General features: G+C 40.4%; 1 protein-coding gene across 3 annotated transcripts in view; it reads right to left on the bottom strand.

The window, feature by feature from the left end:
• KIF20B (kinesin family member 20B) overlaps positions 1-19,520 on the bottom strand; it is a 78,405-nt gene that overhangs the window by 40,190 nt on the left and 18,695 nt on the right. For all 3 annotated transcript variants that reach the window (XM_039335971.1, XM_039335973.1, XM_039335974.1), the window contains exons 14-20: positions 19,228-19,367; positions 18,330-18,474; positions 17,162-17,387; positions 16,021-16,082; positions 15,439-15,558; positions 13,159-13,276; positions 3,620-4,739 (exon numbers count right to left, since the gene is read on the bottom strand). In XM_039335971.1, the coding sequence (XP_039191905.1) occupies positions 3,620-4,739; positions 13,159-13,276; positions 15,439-15,558; positions 16,021-16,082; positions 17,162-17,387; positions 18,330-18,474; positions 19,228-19,367 (1,931 nt within the window). The remainder of the gene's footprint in view (positions 1-3,619; positions 4,740-13,158; positions 13,277-15,438; positions 15,559-16,020; positions 16,083-17,161; positions 17,388-18,329; positions 18,475-19,227; positions 19,368-19,520) is intronic.

Here is a 19,520-nt window from a genome sequence, read left to right as displayed (position 1 = left end):
CCTGCTGAGCAACTACTAAATGTAAGTAAAAGAAGGCCAGAGGTGGGAGGTGGGAGGCCGGTGGGCGCAGGGAGGGTTGCTGGCGGGTGCCTTACCTCCCTTGGGCTGGGCCAGCTGGTGGCCCAGCCGGTGGTTGGCCTGCGCCATCGCTGCCGCTTGCCAGCTACACCCAGGAGCGCCTGGGCCTGCCTGCCACCACACCGAACGTGCAGTGGCCAAGGTAAGGCTAGGGGGCAGCGGCGGACGCAGAGAGGGTTGCTGGCGCATGTGGGGCCCAGCGGGTGGCTTACCTCCCTTGGGCTGGGTCAGCTGGTGGCCCAGCTGGTGGTCGGCCTGCACCATTGCTGCCGCTTGCCAGCTACACCTCAGCCAGCACAGGGGGCGGCACCATGCATGTGCGGTGCTCCCGGGCCGAGGCGGTTGCTGGCGACGGCCTGCGTGCACCCTCAGCCTGCCCAGCGTGCGCTCCAGCCACAGGAGAGGAGGAGCATGCGCACCTCCTCCTACCCCCACAGGTAGTCCTCGACTTACGACCACATGGTTGGGGGTCGCAGCATTAGAAAGGTTGAGAACCACTGATCTAACTGCATTTATATGCTTCCAAATTTTGGGGACCAAAAGATTTTTTATCTTTACTGAAGACTTTGGTTTTTATTTAAAAAAAAAAGAAAATTGGAAAAAGGATTATAAAAATTTTGACTTAAAAAATCATAAACGGCATTGGTGACATCTTGTGGCCAGGTTTGATATTACAACTTGTTATTGTCTAAAGGAGACTTGGCTGGAAGATAAAGACTACAGATAAGACTTTTTCAACCTTGACAAATATCAGCTGTGAGAAGCTCAGTTGTGTTCTATACCCAGTTATAAAATTATTTTTATTCTCTGACTTTAAAGCCCTCAATTTAACAAACCATTAAGAGAATATGGATGAAGACCAAGAAAAGATTCTTTTTATGTTGAAAGCAATACATGAAACCATTATTTCAGTTTGTGATGAAATAAGATGCTACAGAAAAGAACAAGATGTCAGCCTAGATACACTAACCCAAATTTTGAATACAATTAAAGAATCAACTACGCAGAAGATAACAGAAAAAGTAGAATAATTAAATACTATGATAGAGGATTCACCTGACCAACAAACACAGTCAATGGAAAATCCAGAAAAGGGACTGACAACACTGAAAATGGAAAAGACTTTCTATATAAACCAGAAGAAATTTGAGGAGCAAAAAGAACAGACCGAAGGGAAGAGAAACATATCAGGACAACTATGGGGATCTGGAATAATAGAGAGACAATTCGCTAGCCCTTCCCCAAAAAATGATGATTGGATGGTCTCTTTTATTTCAAATAATATATATAACAACAGAGGGAGATCTATTTGATGACTTAAAAGCACTGACATGGAAGGCGAGCTGGCAAAAGAAGAAAGCCAGAATAAGGCTGAAGAAAATTGGAGTTTTGATTTATTAGAGAGGATTTTATATTACTAATTAAAATATAATATACTCAAATAGACAAGATATGTATTTTGAATACTAGATTTTATTATGAATTGAGATAAAGAAAATTTTGGTCACTTAAAACTTGGAAGCATAAATATTAAAAGTCAAATTTGAATATTGGTGGGAAATTAAAAATTGAGGAAAACAAATAAGTAGGATATTGATTGTCTATAAAGATTGAATGTAAAAGTAATTAAGATATATATAAGCTAAAAATTTATTGATAAATGTAATAAACATGTTTTTACTTAGTTGATATAATAAGAACTGTATTAGCTTAAATATGAGACAGTAGATATTAAGGGGAAAAGAGAGAAATATTTGATATTGAAATAGGGGAAATTTTGGTCATTAAATTTAAGACATTTGGAAATTAGTTGAAAATAAGGATGTTATACTGTATTATTAACAATGATGTAGGATGGTGGGAAATAGAATATACTCAAATAGATGTGTATCTTGAATATTAGACTTTGTTATGAATTGTGATAAAGGAAGCTTTGGTTACCTAAAACTTGGAAATTATAAATATCAAATGTTAAATTCAAATATTGATGGGAAATTAAAAATTGGGAAAAACTAACAACAGGACATTGATTGTATATAAAGACTGAATGTTAAAGCAACTAGGATATGTACTGTATAAGCTAAAAAATTATTGATAAATATAACAATGCTATTTTACTTAATTGATTTAATAAGAACTGTATTAGTTCAAATATGAGACAGTAGATATTAAGGGGAAAAGAGAGGAAATATTTGATGTGGTAGCTTGAGATTTGTACTAAAGTTTTTTTGTATATTATTGAATTATCGATTAACCCAGCCACCACGTTGCTTTTTAAATACTTAAATGTAAAATTAGAAAATCAATAAAATATTACAAAAAAAATATATTTAAGATTACATGTACCAGAAAACCGACTTAATACCTTCCTCCAGTTGAGGCAGGAGCCATTCATGAGTATTATTTGAGCATGAGTCTTGAGCTCCTTTTAAGCTACTCATTTAATTAGTTTGTTAAGCATGATGTTCTTGTAGAGGGCAGAAGCAGCCACGACTAAGGCAGTTGGGAAAAAGGGTTTGAGCCCAAATCAAAAATGTAACATCTCAGACAAGCCCTCCTTAGATCACACAAGATAAACAAAAGGAAGAGGAAGCATGTTCAGACCTGCAGTTTTGTTACTAAAGCTTTACAATAAAGGTAATACTGGTGTACATGGCATTTGGTTTCCTAGCTGGTCTACCTTGAAGGGCTGCTTCTTCTATAGCATTTTGTCCAAGAAATATACAACCCGTTCCCAAGACTGTTTATTCAGAAGCAACCCCTATTATGTTCATAATGCTTGCCCCAAAGCTACTATAGAAGTCTGCATCTTTGCTGTCTTCAGTCCTTTATCACTGTTACTGTCATCACTATTATACACGTAAGTTTTAGAAAAGGGTTCAGAGATGACCAGAAATGTGGTTATTTTTCTTGGTCTTTTGACACAGAATCGTCTTTATATTAAGACAATATAGATAGTCCTAGACATATGACCACAATTGAGCACAAATTTCCTGTTGTTAGGTGAAACATTTGTTATGTGAGTTTTGGCCCATTTTGCTATTCTTGCCACAGCTGTTAAGTGAATCACTGCAGTAACCTGGTTGTTAAGTGAATCTGGCTTCCCCATTGACTTTGTTTGTCAGGTCACAAAAGGTGATCACATGACACCCGGGACATAGCAACGGTCATAAGTATGAACCAGAATGCCAAGCATCTGAAATTTGGTCGCATGATCATGGGGATGCTGCAAAGGTCGTAACTGTAAAAAATGGTCATAAGTCACTTTTTTCATGGCTGTTGCAACTTTGAACGGTCACTTCAAAGTTGCAACAGTGTTGTAATTCCAGGACAATCTGTAGATCAGTCAACGATTTCAATTACTGAAGCCTAGAAGTGGGAGTTCAACTTCCAGAAAACATCTGATTGAAAAACTATCCTAAACATTTCTAGTTCCTTGGGAAAAGGGAAGAAGGTAAACAGAATATAGATGGACTCTAATTTCACCTGATATTTATATTTGTACCCTGTATTATTTGGTAGGGAAATAATAAAAACTTACTCTTTTGTGACTTGCTTTGACTCTTCTCTCTTCTTTCTTTCAACTTCATTCAGTCTCTTCAGGTCTACAACTTCCACCTTGAGTAGTGATTCCTGATCCATGAATTTTCCGATTTTAGCTTCTGAAATGCTAAGCTTCTCCTCCATGTCCTGGACAGATTGTTTCATCACTAAAATGGCCGAATCTTTATCTTTCACAATTTGCTCTAAAGAAACTATTCTGACATCTTTTGCCCTACACTCTTCCAAGAAGTCCTCATTTGTTTTTAGCCTCTCAGAATGGACAAGTGCTCTATTCTCCTCTTCCTTATATTTTTCCACATAAAAAGCATTTTTCTGTTGCAGGTCCCCTAGCTGATTAAGGAGGGATGTCTTCTCCTGCGCAAATGCATCTCTCTGACTGATAGTTTCGCTCAGTTCCAACTTCAGCTGAGAATTCTCCTCATCAGCCTCCAAGGTTTTCCTCTGTAACTGCTCAGCCTGTTGCATGAGGTCTGCAATACAACTGCTTTTTTGAGATGAGGCATTAATGATCTGCTGGCTTATTTTCCAGATACCTTCAACGCTACAATGGAATGAGCTCTTTTGATCTGCACTAATACGAGTTGGCAAAGGCTCATCTCTTGACATATTTTCTTGATTTGCCAAGTCAACATCTATCACAGGACAATGTGACCCTAGCCTATTCAATAAACCCAATTCTACTTCAAGTGTCTTTACCTGTGATTTTTCTTCTACAGTAATTTGGCTAGCAGCACCTATCTCTTGAAGCAGAGTTTGAATTTTCTCCTCTTGACTCTTATGTCCTTCTTTCAGCATAGCTATTTCAAGTGTTGCTTGCTCATAAATTGTCTGCTGTTGCTGGAGCTCCCTATTCAAGCCAGAAGCTTTTTCCTTTTCTAAAGAAAGAGCTTGAGACAATCTAGCTATTTCACTGGAAATTCCCACCTTCTCATTTTCCTCTCTTACTAACTTTTCTCTAAGTAACGCCACCTGAGCTTCTAGCATTTTATTTTTTTCCTCCAAGGTCACCATGTCTCCCTTTTCCTTCGAATGATGGGGTCGTGTTTCATCAGCTTTCTCTGAGTCTATGGAATCTTTAGAACTGCTGTGAATGAATCCTACAAAAATTAAAAAGATTAATTTTATTCAACCGCCAGTTGCCGACATGTTTGTAACAACATTTTAGAACATTTGCCACAGGAATATAGGATCTGAAAAAGGTATTTAGAGACCATTTTTAGTTCCTTATTTTCTTCAGATCAATTTGGGAAAACCAGAAAACTGACTGCCTTACAAATCACCAGTCAATTCTAGTTTATTAACTATCCCTGGGCAACTGTTTAAGAAATTGACACTGTAGTACAGACTACCTTATCTGCAGTGATAGCACTGCTTGAGGCAGAAGTCTAAATAAATATACAGTTTAGATATCATAAAGCTTCTTGAAGTCTTTCTTTCCTTATTTTTTGCTCTGCAGCCGAACATAATAAAGATATAAAACATTATATAGTTATTTGATTTATAAATGCATTGTTATCTTACAGTAATATACTTTAAAATATATTGTTTTTTTATTTATAACTTTTTTTGAGGCTGAGGCATCTCCATCATTGTCAAAGCAAGAAAATCCAAAGTTAGCAGCATTGACATCTGGCCCCCTTACAAAAAGGACAAATCCTGTAGCGTAAACAAAAGCATACTTTACGGGCTGTCTCTCAGTTTACTGGGGTGTTTCTTATAGAATCCTTTGATGAGTCTGTCGGCTTTCACATCGCTAGATTTCACCCATGTGGCTTCAGATAGCGAGTATCCGTTCCATTGTACTAGGTACTGCAATTTCCTTTTAAAAATTCTAGAATCAAAAATACGCTTTACTTCATAGTGAGTTTGACCTGCCATACGAGGGGTCCAGGTACCTTCTTAGAGGAAGATTTTAAAGTAGATTCTCGCAAAGGTTTCAACAAGCTGCAATGGAAGACAGGGTGAATTCTCCCTAAAAGCCTAGGGAGTTTTAATTCTACTGTGACTGGGTTGATGATTCTTACGATGGAGAAAGGCCCCAAAAATGTTGGTCCTAATTTCTTATTGGGTAATTTAAGGCATAAATATTTGGTCGACAGATAGACCTTTTCCCCAACTCGGAACGTTCTTTGAGGGGCTCTCTTTCTGTCTGCCTGCTTTTTATAAGTCTTCCTTTTTTTAAAAAAAAGACTTCCTTTTTTAAAGCAGCTTTCGTGGCTTTCCAAACCTCTTCCCACCCTCTCACCCATTGATCAAGTGTTTGAGAAGTTGAGGGTGCTTGAGGGTATTCAGGTATTGAGCTGAACTCTTTTCCTGTAGCTACTCTGAAAGGCGTGAAGCCAATGCTGCTGTGAACAGAGTTGTTGTAAGCCACCTCTGCAAAAGGGAGGAGGTCGGTCCAGTTGGTTTGTTGGTAGGAAATAAAACATCTGAGATATTACTCCAATTTGTTAGTGGCTTCCGCAGCCCCATTAGTAGATGGGTGAAAAGCAGATGATAGACCTTGAGATGATCCAATTAGTTTAAGAAAGCTCCACCAAAACTTAGCTGTGAACTGCACCCCCTGTCCGAAATTATTGGTTTAGGGGCTCCATGCAGCCGGTAGATGTGTTTCAAGAACAGTTTAGTCAGTCGTTGGGCAGACGGGAGTCCTTTGCAGGCGATGAAGTGAGCCTGCTTTGAAAATAGGTCTATCACAGTCCAGATGACTGTATTCCTTCTACTTTCAGGGAGGTCTACTATAAAGTCCATAGCGATTTCTTCCCATGGTTGGGAAGGGTCTGCCACCAGATGCAATAACCCAGGGGGTTTCCCTGGAATTCTTTTCATGGTGTCACATACAGTACAACTCTTGATATAATTTTTCACATCCCGTTTTAACCCTGGCCACCAGAACTGCCGGCGGATGAGATGTAGAGTTTTTAAATATCCAAAGTGTCCAGCCTGTTTTACGTCATGGCTGTGTTTGAGAGCATTAAGATGGAGGGCTTCTGGCAAGTACAATTTCCCCCCTTCCAAGCCAAACCATCCCTGCATGTTAGGGAGGTTTGATTGTCCTTGAACCATTGATCGGTGAGGAGCTCTTGTTTTATTTTCTTTGCCCCAGGGTCATCAGGATTAGGGGCCCTGTGAGGCATGAGTTGAGCAGCCATTTGTGGATTGGAGATAATTGCCTCATTGAGCTCTTCGCGTTGGCTTTTGTACTGGGGCAGTCTGGATACAGCATCAGCTAGGAAGTTTTTCCCTCCCGGAATGTACTTTAGAGTGAAGTTAAAACGATTAAAGTATTGTGCCCAATGCACCTGTTTTGAGGACAATTTGCGGGGAGTTTTCAGTGCTTCTAGATTTTTGTGATCTGTCCATACTTCAAAAGGTACCTTGCTCCCTTCCAGATAGTGTCTCCAGTTTAATAAAGCCCATCTGATTGTGAAGGCCTCCTTTTCCCAGAACGCCCACCTCCTTTCATTCTCAGTAATTTTTTTCAAACTGTAGGCGCAGGGTTGCTGTTCTTTTGCAATAATACAGCTCCTACGGCTACATCGCTGGCGTCAGCTTGAATTACAAATTGCTTCCCTGGGCAGGGGTGCTTTAGGACCAGCTCAACAGCAAATAGTCTTTTTAGATTCTCAGCAGCGGTTTGACAGCCTATAGTCCATGCTAGTTGTTGGCCCGGTTGCAGTTTCCCTCCTCCTTTGCCTGTTTTGAGTAGTTCTGTAAGGGGTAGGGCAATCTCAGCAAACGAGGGGATGAATTGACGGTAGAAGTTGGCAAAGCCTAGGAAACTCTGGAGCTGTTTGAGAATCTTTGGGGCTGCCATTCAATTACAGCTTTCACTTTGGCTGGGTCCATTTCAATGCCTTCATTGAAAATTCTATAGCCAAGATAATCTAATTAGGTCTGGTGAAATTCACATTTTGATAGTTTGACATAAAGCTTGGCATTCAATAGTTTCTTTAAAACTTTTCTCACCAGCTTTATACGATCAGTCATATTCATGCTGTATATCAGGATGTCATCAAGATACACCAGAACCTCTCTGTATAAGTGATCATGTAGGACGTCATTAATCAACTGCATGAATATGTCTGGGGCCCCTTGTAGCCCAAATGACATGACTTTGAACTAATAGTTCCCCATGGGGCAGTTGAAGGCAGTTTTCTACTCGTCTCCCTCCTTTATTCTCACCCAGTAATATGCCTCTCTCAGGTCTAATTTAGTGAAGGCACTCCTCTTAGCCAGGTGGATTAGTAAGTCCTTCAAGAGGCGGAGGAGGCATTTATTTTCCACACTCACAGCATTGAGACCCTTATATTCTATGCAGAGATGAAGAGACCCATCTTTTTTTTCTTTAAACAACACAGGGGCTCCCACAGTAGACTTGACCCATTCAATGAACCCACTCTTGGTTTTTGTCCATGTATCGCTGCATCTTCTCCATTTCAAGGGGGGACATGGTGTACATTCTTGGTCGTGGGAGTTTGGCTCCTGGCAACAGTTCAATGGAACAATCATTGGGTCAGTGGGAAGGCAGGGTGTCGCATTCCTTCTCACTAAATGCCTCCGCTAGGTCCCGATACTCGCTGGGATGAGTGGCTCGCCTGGTGGCGATGAGGCAGCCATGTGCGCTCGCTCGTTGGGTGGGCTAAAGTTTTCTGTAACGTCTGTTGAATCAATAGGGGGATTGGGCCCTATAGATAGCCTCACAGTTTTCATTCCCTTCTCCCACCAGATAAATGGCTTCCATTTGTCCAAATAAGCTAATCCTAGGATCATAGCCTCAGTCATTTTTGGAGCCACCAGGAAACAAATGAACTCCCAGTGCTCTCCTATTTCTAAGCATAGGGGCTCAGTTAATTGAGTGACTAAAAGTCCCTCCCATCAGGGAGCCATCGGCTTGCTGAAACCTCACAGGTTTGGAGAGCAGCTTTGCTCATGTGCCCATTTTCATGGTAAATGGCAAGCTAATGATGCACCGGGAGCATCCGGAATCGACTAGCACATTTAAGTCTGCCTGTGCTCCCAACTTAGGGATTATGAGTTTGACTGGCAGCGAGAAAGATGGGATGTGTCGACTCACCATCGGGTCACCCTCTCCTTCGTCGTTGCTGTCGAAAGAGGGTAGAGTCCTGGCGTCCTCCTGCGTGGGAGATGTGACTTGGGCAACTGGTTCCTGTGATCCAGTTGGATTTTTCTCTCGTTGGCTGTTGGGCAGGTTTCTTTCTCGCTGCTGGTCCCAGTCTACTCTGCTGTTGGGGGTAGGGGGCCAGGCAACTCACTGCTCGATGTCCCTGCTGTCCGCATCGGAAGCACATGATTGGCAGGCCTGCAGGTAGCCTGGGTCCTTCAGCAGTCGCAGCAACTGGAAGTTTTCAGGAGGGTGGTTGCCATTTGGGTTGCTCTGACTTTGTCTCGGCTTCAGGTGGGGGAGGCTTCTTATAGCAGGTGAGCTGAACGTCTAGTTTTACCGCTGCCTGGTACAATTCTTGCAGCTGATCAGGTACTGCTCGATAGATGCATGCCTGAGACAGGTGATCATCTAACCCTTCCCTGACTATGGACTGCTCAGGCCACCTCTCTATTCAACCAGCTAACTTGCCAAACTCTCGTACATATTCCAGGGTAGGCCTGCCGGCTTCTTTTATTTTATGGATTTGTTCTTCTGCTTTGAGGGCAATGGATGGGTCCTCAAATCTTTCTCTCATCCTAGGAGGAAGAGGTGGGGCTTCTCCAATTCGGGGGCTTGCTCATTATGTAAGTTGTTCAGCCATTCGGATGCCTCTTCCTCTAAGCCGGACGTAATCACATCGACCATAGTAGCTGGGTCTGGGTAGAGATAGGCCCAGCGGTTCAAATGAGAGCACATTTGGTTGAGAAAAAAAATCAGTTTCTCTGGGACCCCATCAAAGGTTGCTCTGAAAGGTGGAGCAATCATTGGCTGCTGCATTCCCAGAGGTGGCACATTTGGGGTCTGTTGCCATTCCCCCTGCTGTTGGTCTGCTGGGAGGTGTGGCATCCTCAACTGCTGTAAGGCCCCCTGCAGCCTCGGAGGGGGTTGTTGTTGGAACTCCATCATCTGCAGGCCCCTCAGTGGTTGCTGTATATTAGTGGGCGGTGACCAGCCTCCTTACTGCGGTTGTCCTCCCACCAGTTGCTGATCTCCTGGCTTCTGCACCACCCCAAGCTGCAAGCTCAAAGGTCGCTGACCATCCACCTGCAGGGGCTTCCAAACTCCCCACTGCTGCAGGGGCCTCAGAATGGGATTCTCTCTCTCTCTGTGGGATTGGAGACCCTGGCAGGGGATTCCAGGGGCTGGAAGGCTGTCTGATCTGCAAAGGAGGGTCTGAATGCTTCTCTTGGCAGGAGCTGATTTCTGCTTCTCTGTCCTATCCCTTCAAATCTCTCCACTGGCTGGCTACAAGCTGCAGACAGGCATTCCTCAATGGCAGATGTCCTGGTAGCTCTCCGCTGGTCTGCTTTTGAAGTCTTCGTGGGTAGCAAGGCAGTCTCGAGGCATCTGGAGTCTCCGCTGGGCTGGTTCCCATTCGACGACCAGATCAGCTCTCCTAGCTGCTTGGGTTTTGCCTCCAGCTGGGAGTCCTGCAAAAGCTCTTCCTCCTTCTGCTTGTTTGCTGTTGCTCCCCCCCCCCCCGGGGTAGCAGCTGCTGCCGAGTTGCCGGCTTCAGGCAATTTTTTTTTCTCCATGATGAAATCTTCTCCTGAATCTTTGTCAGCTACCCTCAAGTTTGGGACAGCGACTGGGGCTCAGGACCCCTAGAAGGTTTTGGCTTAATGTCATGGTTCCGAAAGATGAAACTCTTCAAAGAACTTTGAGGCATTGTTTACCTTAAAGAATCTTTAATCGAGCAGCACAGGTTCGGTACATACATAGTTGAAGCCAAAATCTGACTTCCCCTTTCTTAGATCAAAACATAATTCCCTCCTACAACTAAGTCATAAATCACATTCTCCAATTAGTTCAAAATGCTGGCTTCCTGCCCAATTTCCTGTCCTGCCATTCTTTATCAGCTCTTGTTACGATATTGTATGTCTAACTAATTCCCATCGCATTCCTTCCCCTGACCCATGATCATCTAACTCTAAGAGTAAAACAACAGAAAGAAAAAGGCTGCATCTCCATCATTGTCAAAGCAAGAATATCCAGTGTTAGCAGCATTGACACTTTAGCTGCAAAAAATTAGCAACTTGATCTCTACAGATCAAGCATTAATAGCATCAGTTGCAAAAGGGAGTACAGGGCAGTGGTTGAGAACCTATGGCATGCGTGCTAGAGGCGGCACTCAGAGCCTTCTCTGTGGGCACACGTGCCATGCCCCGGAGATGGCGAGGGAACTGGCCCCTGCCGCCCTGGCCCCGTCCACCCAATCTCTCATGACCACCGCGGCCACGCCTACCCAGCACCCGGTGATAAATAAGTGGGTTTTGGGTTGCAGTTTGGGCACTGGGTCTCTAAAAGTTTCGCCATCACTGGTATAGGGTGTTTTTATATAGCAGTGCAATGTTGACCCACCCAAAAAAATTCTTCCTAGTCAAGGAGAATAATGTGGTTAAGCACTCTACTTAAAGTCTGAAGTAGTCACAGATAATTGAAACCTGAAATTGCTAGTCCAGATGTAGTCAAATGGTATTTAGCACACATCTGAAGAGAGGAATGATGCAGAAAAACTTACATAGGCATACATACATACATACACACACACACACACATAAACCATAGATTGTATTCAATGACAAAATAGAAGGGACAAAGTCTTTTCCCATAACCATTGTGCTTTCAAAAGATGCATTTTTCATGCTTACTAACAGGCCAAAAGAAAAAAAAAATCATTAAAGGGGAATAGCTAATACTATAAAACACATAGATATTGGAATATAAGCATTTGTGGAATGTAATTTTGCTGAGGCATGAAAATACATAGTAGTAGAAAGCTACTTCAGCTGCAGGATTCCAACAAACTTTATACTGATCCAGAAGAAGTGTCCCACTGTACAACAGAGTCCCTCAAACCTTTCTGGCTTTGTGGATCGGCGGGGAGTGGGGAGGGAGAGGAATGGTTCCACGTGAGTGGCAGCAAATACTCGAGATCGCCGTTCCATTTGTGTGAACAGCAGGCACACATGCAAATGGAGCATTCAGACATGTGCTTACCTGCTGCTCAAACAAGTGGAGATGCGCGCATACACCCGGTGCTCACCTGCCACTCCCTACTAGCACTGATGATGTTACCTAGTTTGGCATTGAAACGTATGCAAGAAAACAACCAAGCTCCGACAGCACCAGAGATGCCACAGTACAACACATGATCAGATATTTAGCTATACATACATGACTTCCTTCTTTTATCCCAGACATCTGATATATGGGAAAGAGAAAGGATTAAAAAGAGGGGGAGATTTATTTTTAATTTATCAAAAAGTGCAACAGTAAATTTCATCTTTTTATTGTAAGGACCAATTTAGCATTTTAAACCTCATGGGGGGAACATATTTGAATATTTCTATGTTGAAGGCATGGGACAAAGGTTTTCTCTAGTTGGAAACATTAAGAAAAAAATAAGGGGAAAAGAAACAAACAGAAAAGCAGATATAATGTTGCATTGAAAATTTATTTTTATTTGTTTGTAGCTTTGAAAACTGGTATAAGTTGAAAAAACAGGACAGAATATTTTGAACATTTGTGAATGTTAATTTTAATTTCTATCCATGCAGGTCTTACTTTAGGATTTTTGATGTTCTATGTACAAGCTTATCTACATAATAGTCTTGATTTTCAACTGTGACAAATTCAAGATGTGTGAACTTCAATTCCCTAGCCAATAATAGCTAGAGATTTTAGGACTTAAAATCCATACAACTTATAGTTGCTAAAGTTGAGAAGCACTGATCCAGATAAATGAGGCAGAGATTAATCTATTTATATACTTGGCATGTACAATAGAGTAATAGGTTTTATTCTGGTGACCTTTAAAGATTCTCTAACAATGGTTTTTTGCTGCATGAATCCCAAACCAAAAATATTAACTACCATGTAAATTGCTGACTGTAAAAAAATGGGAAGAATAATTCAGATGGAAAATATGCAGGATTTTGCAGAGCAAGCCAGCATTCTTGCTAAAGGAAGCATAACGTTTTTAGTAGACTCACAAAGATAAGATCTTAGAATTTCCATTGATTTAGGAGAATTAAAACTATATGCATACATACAGAGACACACACACTTGAGCAGACCCAGCAGGTTCACAAAACAGAAGATAGTTCACAACATCAATTTGCTGAGAAACACACGTACTACATGGAAAAGGAGATGTTCCATTTAAAAATATTTATTTTTGATTTTTATAAAATGAAAGTAATAAGAGTTCATGCAAGATGCACATCTGATGTGACAGCCGTCTTCTGGTTCTCAACATTAATTCTGTACTTAAACTTTTCATTTTGATATACAAGTAATTTTTGACCTCAGCAGCCTTTCGGTATATGCAGAAGAGGAAGTGATACCTTGCTTTGAAGGGGGGCCTTCTTCATCCCTTTCTAAATATCGTTTCCTTCTTGAAGCAACACCTTCTTCCTTGGATTTACTGCCGTTTTCCTGTTTCATAGTCACACTGGCGATCTCCTGCATTAAAATAAAACAGCCAATTCTTAAAGGGCAGAAACATTAAGAATTCACCTGCTTTGCCATTTCTAGTTTAAATGACTCCTACAATAAAAAAATAAATCACATTTTTTTTCATTGCTACTGAAACACACTGGAATGTATTATTCCAGTCAATGTGTCTGTCAAGATCACTTATTTTAGATACTTTGCTAATTTCACTAACTCCTTACGTTGTGTGGCTGGGTGACTCAGTGTTTCAGACCCGGGGCTCGTTGGCGGGAAAGCCAACAGCCCAGGTTTGAGATCTAAGCACCGCATGACGGGGTGAGCTCCCATTCTCACTCCAGATCCTGCCAACCTAGCAGTTCGAAAGCATGCAAATGCAACTAGATAAATAGGTACCACTTTGGTGGGTAGATAACAGCACTCCTTGATGTCATGGCTACAGAAATATCTTTGGACTGTGCTGGCTCAACAGCCTTGAAATGGAGATGAGCACTGTCCACTAGAGTCAGCAATGATTAGCGGAGTAAAATCTGCAGGGCCTCCTTTACCTTACCTTACCTTTGATAGGGTCACCAAAACTATTATTTCTGCATGAAATATTAGTCACAGTAATAAATATAGACACTGAGTAAGTATAACTTCTTAGTAATCTGGCAATTGCCCCCTCCCTCCCTCCCTCTCATTTAATTTCATCTTAAATGATTAAATGATTTCACAGATTTCAATCCAAAATTCTTCAGGCTCTTGATTTACCAAATCTAAGTCATTAAAGCAATTATTTGTGTCTGCCACAGATAAGGGAATACTGCTGAAGTAATATCTTCTTGATCAAGTGACTTTGTTTCCTTTAGTTTCAGTTATAATTTATAGAGGTTGTATCAAGGACTCCAACTTTGACATTTTTTTTGTTAATGATGCCTAGTCTATAATCTGATGTTTCTTTGATGTGAAGTGGTACATTCAAGTCCATCTCAATTTGCTGACTCCCAGAATATCAATGTAAAATCCCTGACATCAAGTCTGCTGTGGCTCATGGATCTGATGTTTCATTTACCAATGGTGCGTATGTATCTTTACAGCATCAATCTTTCCTTTTGCTATCACCATGTTATTTGACAAATGTTGTTTCAACATTGCTCCAGCTATAACATAAATGTCACTGCTATTCATACTTGGTCTCTGCTCTTCCTCAGTGCCTTTTTGAATACTTTCTGATCTGGAAGGCTCATCTTCTAATCTCATGATGATATCCCAACTGTAAAATGTCCATTTGGTTTGGGCCCAATACTGGAGGGAGTTATGATTTCCCTCTTTCACAGATCATATTTAGTCTAATTCTTCTTTGACATGCCTATGGATGACTCCATATTATGATGTACACTACTAATGGTGTAGCTCCTTAAGTCACTGGAGAAGAAAGTCTCTTTACTTTTGACATTTTCCCCAAAGGAGGATTTATCATAAGGGTGCATGCAAGCTTCCAATCACACAGCCACTATTAAGGCATTCTTTAAGGTTAAACTGTGAGAAGATGCATAAAGTATTGGTTCTGCTTATGATACTATGGCAATGATCAAGGTATCACCCAAAGAGGTTGGAACTGAAGAGGCTTTGTTTCATTTTGTAAGTGATTTTATAGTGTAGGAAAAAGGCTATTTGGTCAGAGCAATCTTTGATCTCACTGAATTAGATTATCTATAAAAAATGAAGCTGGCATCTTCAAACTTAAGCCAACTGTGCATCATCCCAAGAGCTAGGATGGGATGTGTAGACTGCCTCAAGGACAGCAGACATTTTTTCTTCTGTCCAACAGCAAGTCAAACATTACTTTTCTCTGTGTAATTACATTTCGTTACGGGGAAAAAAAAACACAGAGTAGGAAACCAAGAAGTAAAGGAACCTATTTGGCCACATCAAGTTGCATATCTTTCAAGAAATTAAGCAGCAGGCCTTCTTTGCTTTATCATACACTATCTTCAAAAGTCTTTGCCTTAATAGATTGTAAACACAGAGGCTGATTTTTAAAAAAAAATAAAATAAAATTCCAAAGGTTGTTTTTGGAGCTCAATTCTAATTGACTTTTGGATTATCTCTAAAACATAGCAAACCTTGACCTTGACATTAACACATGACAGCTACCTTTGAGTGATCAGAGAGACAAATTAAATACTCACAGAATCTTTTATGGAAGCTTCCAAGTGACCAACCAAAGCTTGTAGCTGACTTATTTCTTTGTCCTTTTGCTGCACAGCTTGACTCAGCTCCTGAATGTGTTTATTCTGTAGAGCCATTTTCTTGAAAAGAAAAAGAAGCCTGAGAAGAGATGTTGGCAACTCACAACAAAATATAGTCTCAAGCTGGGTTGTGCTGGCTTCATTAAATCCTGGTTTAGGAGGTTACAGAAGATTGTCCCAAATCTTCTGCAGAAGACAACCCACGAGCTGCAGATGATCCCATTAAGCCCTGATGTGAGTGGAGTTTCCTCCTCAATTTGAAAGTCTATTTCTCTGCATGCCAATATTCACTGACAAAGTACCTTTTAACAACTGTAAATATTTTTATTTTTTCAATGACTTTTTTCTGAGTTGTTTTTTTTTTTTAAATGGCAAGGGGGAATGCTGTGGGTGGATCTGGGAAAGAAACCAAACAATTTTATTTTCTCCCAACTTTTCTCCATAGACCCATCTACTTTTGTTGTGATTTTACAACAAAAGAGGCTATTTGTTCCTGATTTGAATGTAATAAACAATCTTTACCTCAGTAACATCCTGAAGAACTTTAGCAGATTTATTCAGTTTATCTTCTTGCATTACCGCTGCTGGAATATAAGTAGTTTTTAAAGTATTTTTTAAATGCCACAAGAAGAATTATTGGGTTGTTCAGAAAACTGTTTAACATTACAGATTCATATATCATGTAAATAAGGGAATCTTTTTTAACAAACTTTCTTGATACGTTACTTTTTGTCTTTTTTGTTAATTTCATAACATCATGTACATACAGTACTGCTCAATTAACTGATTAGGAAATAGCTAACTATTCTATTAATAAACAAGCAATTATTTTTATGCCTTCTTTATAAACCCAGCCTTAAGAGCAAAATTACTAATTGGTCAAATGGCAAAGCATCTCCTGCCACACTGCTAGGCTCCCCAGTAATTAAAAATCTATTTTCTGTTTTTTAATTAGACCCAGAAGATATAATTATAATAGTGCTTATGTTTATCATATCTGTAATATTCATCACTGGTTTTTATTTTTAAACAATGAAGAAACGGACATAATTTGCATACTGATGTATAGAATGTTTCTATTGAGTTTCAGAGTTCCTCTGGACCTGGAACCAAATTCATTTCCAAGTCTGGATTGTACAGATAGTCCTCAACTTACGACCATAATTGAGCCCAAAATTTCTGTTGCTAAGTGAGACGGTTATTGAGTGAGCTTTGTCCCATTTTACGACCTTTCTTGCCACAGTTGTTAAGTGAATCACTGCAGTTAAGTTAGTAACACAGTTGTTGAATAAATCTGGCATCATCGTTGACTTTGCTTGTCAGTAGGTCGCAAAAGGGGATCACATGACCCTGGCACCCTACAACCGTCATAAATATGAGTCAGTTGTCAAGCGTCTGAATTTTGATCATGTGACCATGGAGATGCTGCAAGGGCCGTTAAGAGGGAAAAATGGTGTCGTAATTTTGAATGGTCACTGAATGAACTATGTAAGTCAAGGACTACCAATATATTCTAAGGAACATTCATTTCCCTTTTAAATTGATAACAATATGAAACAAGCTGAAATCCCTCTCTCCACACACACATTCCAGGCATGTGAAACTGGCAGCATGTTCCTTCAGACTGTAGCCAATCATTTTATTCTTTCTCTTCTTTATGTACCTTTATTCTGGCTCAAGAGGTCCTCATGAGCTTGGGCTAACTCTGCTGTAATATCAGTCAGTTGCTTTTCAAGTCGCTCAATAGTCAGTTGAGGTTCTTCCAAAGCATCAAGCACGCCAAATGCCATTTCTGCCTGTTTTTTAATATCAGCAACATTCTGTTGCAGTGACCCCACCATACTGGGAAGATCAGCCACGTTTCCAGGTTCTCCATCTTCACCTCCTCCCTTGTTGCAGAAAAACAGGACATTTAAAATGGAGAGGAAAACAGAAGGGCTACATAACACATGCAACCACGTTGAAAGTCTCGGAAGCACAAGTTAACAGTATTATTGAAAAACTCCCTATCTATCTGGAGAAAGAAGGAAGGAAGGAAGGAAGGAAGGAAGGAAGGAAGGAAGGAAGGAAGGAAGGAAGGAAGGGAGAAAGAAAGAAAGAAAGAAAGAAAGAAAGAAAGAAAGAAAGAAAGAAAGAAAGAGAAAAAAAGAAGGAAGGAAGAAAGAAAGAAAAGAAAGAAAGAAAGAAAGAAAGAAAGAAAGAAAGAAAGAAAGAAAGAAAGAAAGAAAGAAAGAAAGAAAGAGGAAGCCTGCATTCAGAAATCAAATTAAACCATGGCTTGCTCAAGCATTTCTCATTGACAATAAGCCAAAGATGGCAGATTCACTGGCCATATCTCAAAGCTGATATGCTGACTTAGCAGGAAGAGATAAAATACAGGAAATCCTCCATTAAGTACATTCATTGAGGTTGGCAGCTTCATCACTAAGTGATGTGGTTGTAAAGCCTCATCTCAAGTGACCATGACAACTTACAACAGCCATTCCAGTTGCGGCAGTTAAGCGAATCCTGTGTAGTTCTTACACACAATGTCACATGATCATCATTGGCAACCTTCCCTGCTGGCTTTCTCAAGGACCTTGCTTGTCAGAACCCGAAAAGGAAGGTTTCAAATGGAGATTACATGACCATGGGACACTGCTACCGTCACAATTGTGAGCCTATTTGCCAAAATCATAATCATGTAACCATGGGGATGCTTCAACCTCAAGGACCCACTGTAAGTCTCCTTGTTCAGTGCTGTCTTAATTCTGAATAATCTCTGAACAGGTGGTGGTTAGCTGAGGACTTCCTGTAACAAAATTGCTTACATTTGCTGGAACAAAACTTACCACTTTTTCATCCTTTTTAAGAGTCTCTTCTGCTCCTGCTTTGCCATCTGGGAGTGCAATACAGTCCTTCACTAGCTCTTTGTAAATGCTCATCCGCTCTTCACAAGTAGTCTCCATTATTTCTTCTTTATAGCTAAAAATCTTCCTAAATATATCAGAAAGAGAAACAATTCATATTCTTCTTGGAAACAAATCATACCAATCCACCCCCTTCAACTTATTCTTTAAAAAATACTTTAGTTGGAAGAGATAAGAGTATTGGGTATGAGAAATTCAACTTCATATGCAAGCTCCTTATTATGCACAGTAACTTTATTATCATGATGAACCAGGAAGAAATGTAGGAGGAAAACTGGCCGTTCACTTATTGGGAATGGGAAAATCCCACTATACCTTTAATTTATGTAAACACAGGAGTTTAATTGATGAACAGAGCTTCCAAGTGTCACTCCATCTAGTATGCAGTATATCTCATACAGGCAAACCAAAACCTAAAAGGTCTTCCTTATAAACTTCCTATTTCTCCATAAATAGACTAGACCAGAGCAGCGGTCCCCAACCTTTGTGGCCTGGCCAGAAGAGAAGAGGGAAGAGAGAGGGGGGAACCAGACCGTACGAGGTTATCTGGAAATAGGTTGCTTTGCGGGTGAATATAAGTAATATATAAGTGAACAACCTTTAAGCAGCAACTTAACAACCTTTGAATGGTATCTAAAACTTTTCCAATCTTTGTTTTATCTAAACATTCACAAGAAATAGCTTCACCATTGTTAAGTAATTTTCTACCTGATTTAAGCAGCCTGATCTTGACAAACTCTGAAACAATATGAGCACACCTTTGTTGTATACTAGAAAACATTCTATAACTCCCTAGTGGCACAAAAAACAGAAGACTTACTTGAGGTCACTCTCCTTTGCATTGAAGTACTGAAGACATTCTTGAGTAACTTCTTCGCGAATTTTTAGCTCCATGTACAGTTTCGCTTTCTTTTCATCTATCAACTTATTTTTCAATTCTTCTATTATATCTAGTAACTTCTAAATTGGAGAACCAGGAATAAATATTATGAGACTATCTGTGTTATGACATGCAAGATGAGTTTCTGTAGACATGATGCTAAACTCTAATAATCCTGTTTCTTAGGCAAAAGATGCAGTACTGAATAAGACAGTCTTCTAGTAAAGATGGAC

The sequence above is a fragment of the Crotalus tigris genome, unplaced genomic scaffold (assembly GCF_016545835.1).
Source record: "Crotalus tigris isolate CLP2741 ecotype Arizona unplaced genomic scaffold, ASM1654583v1 scf7180000017663.5292952, whole genome shotgun sequence".
Lineage (NCBI taxonomy): Eukaryota > Metazoa > Chordata > Lepidosauria > Squamata > Viperidae > Crotalus > Crotalus tigris.
The sequence above is the reverse complement of the archived record's forward strand: the minus strand, read 5'-3'. Positions and strand labels throughout refer to the sequence as shown.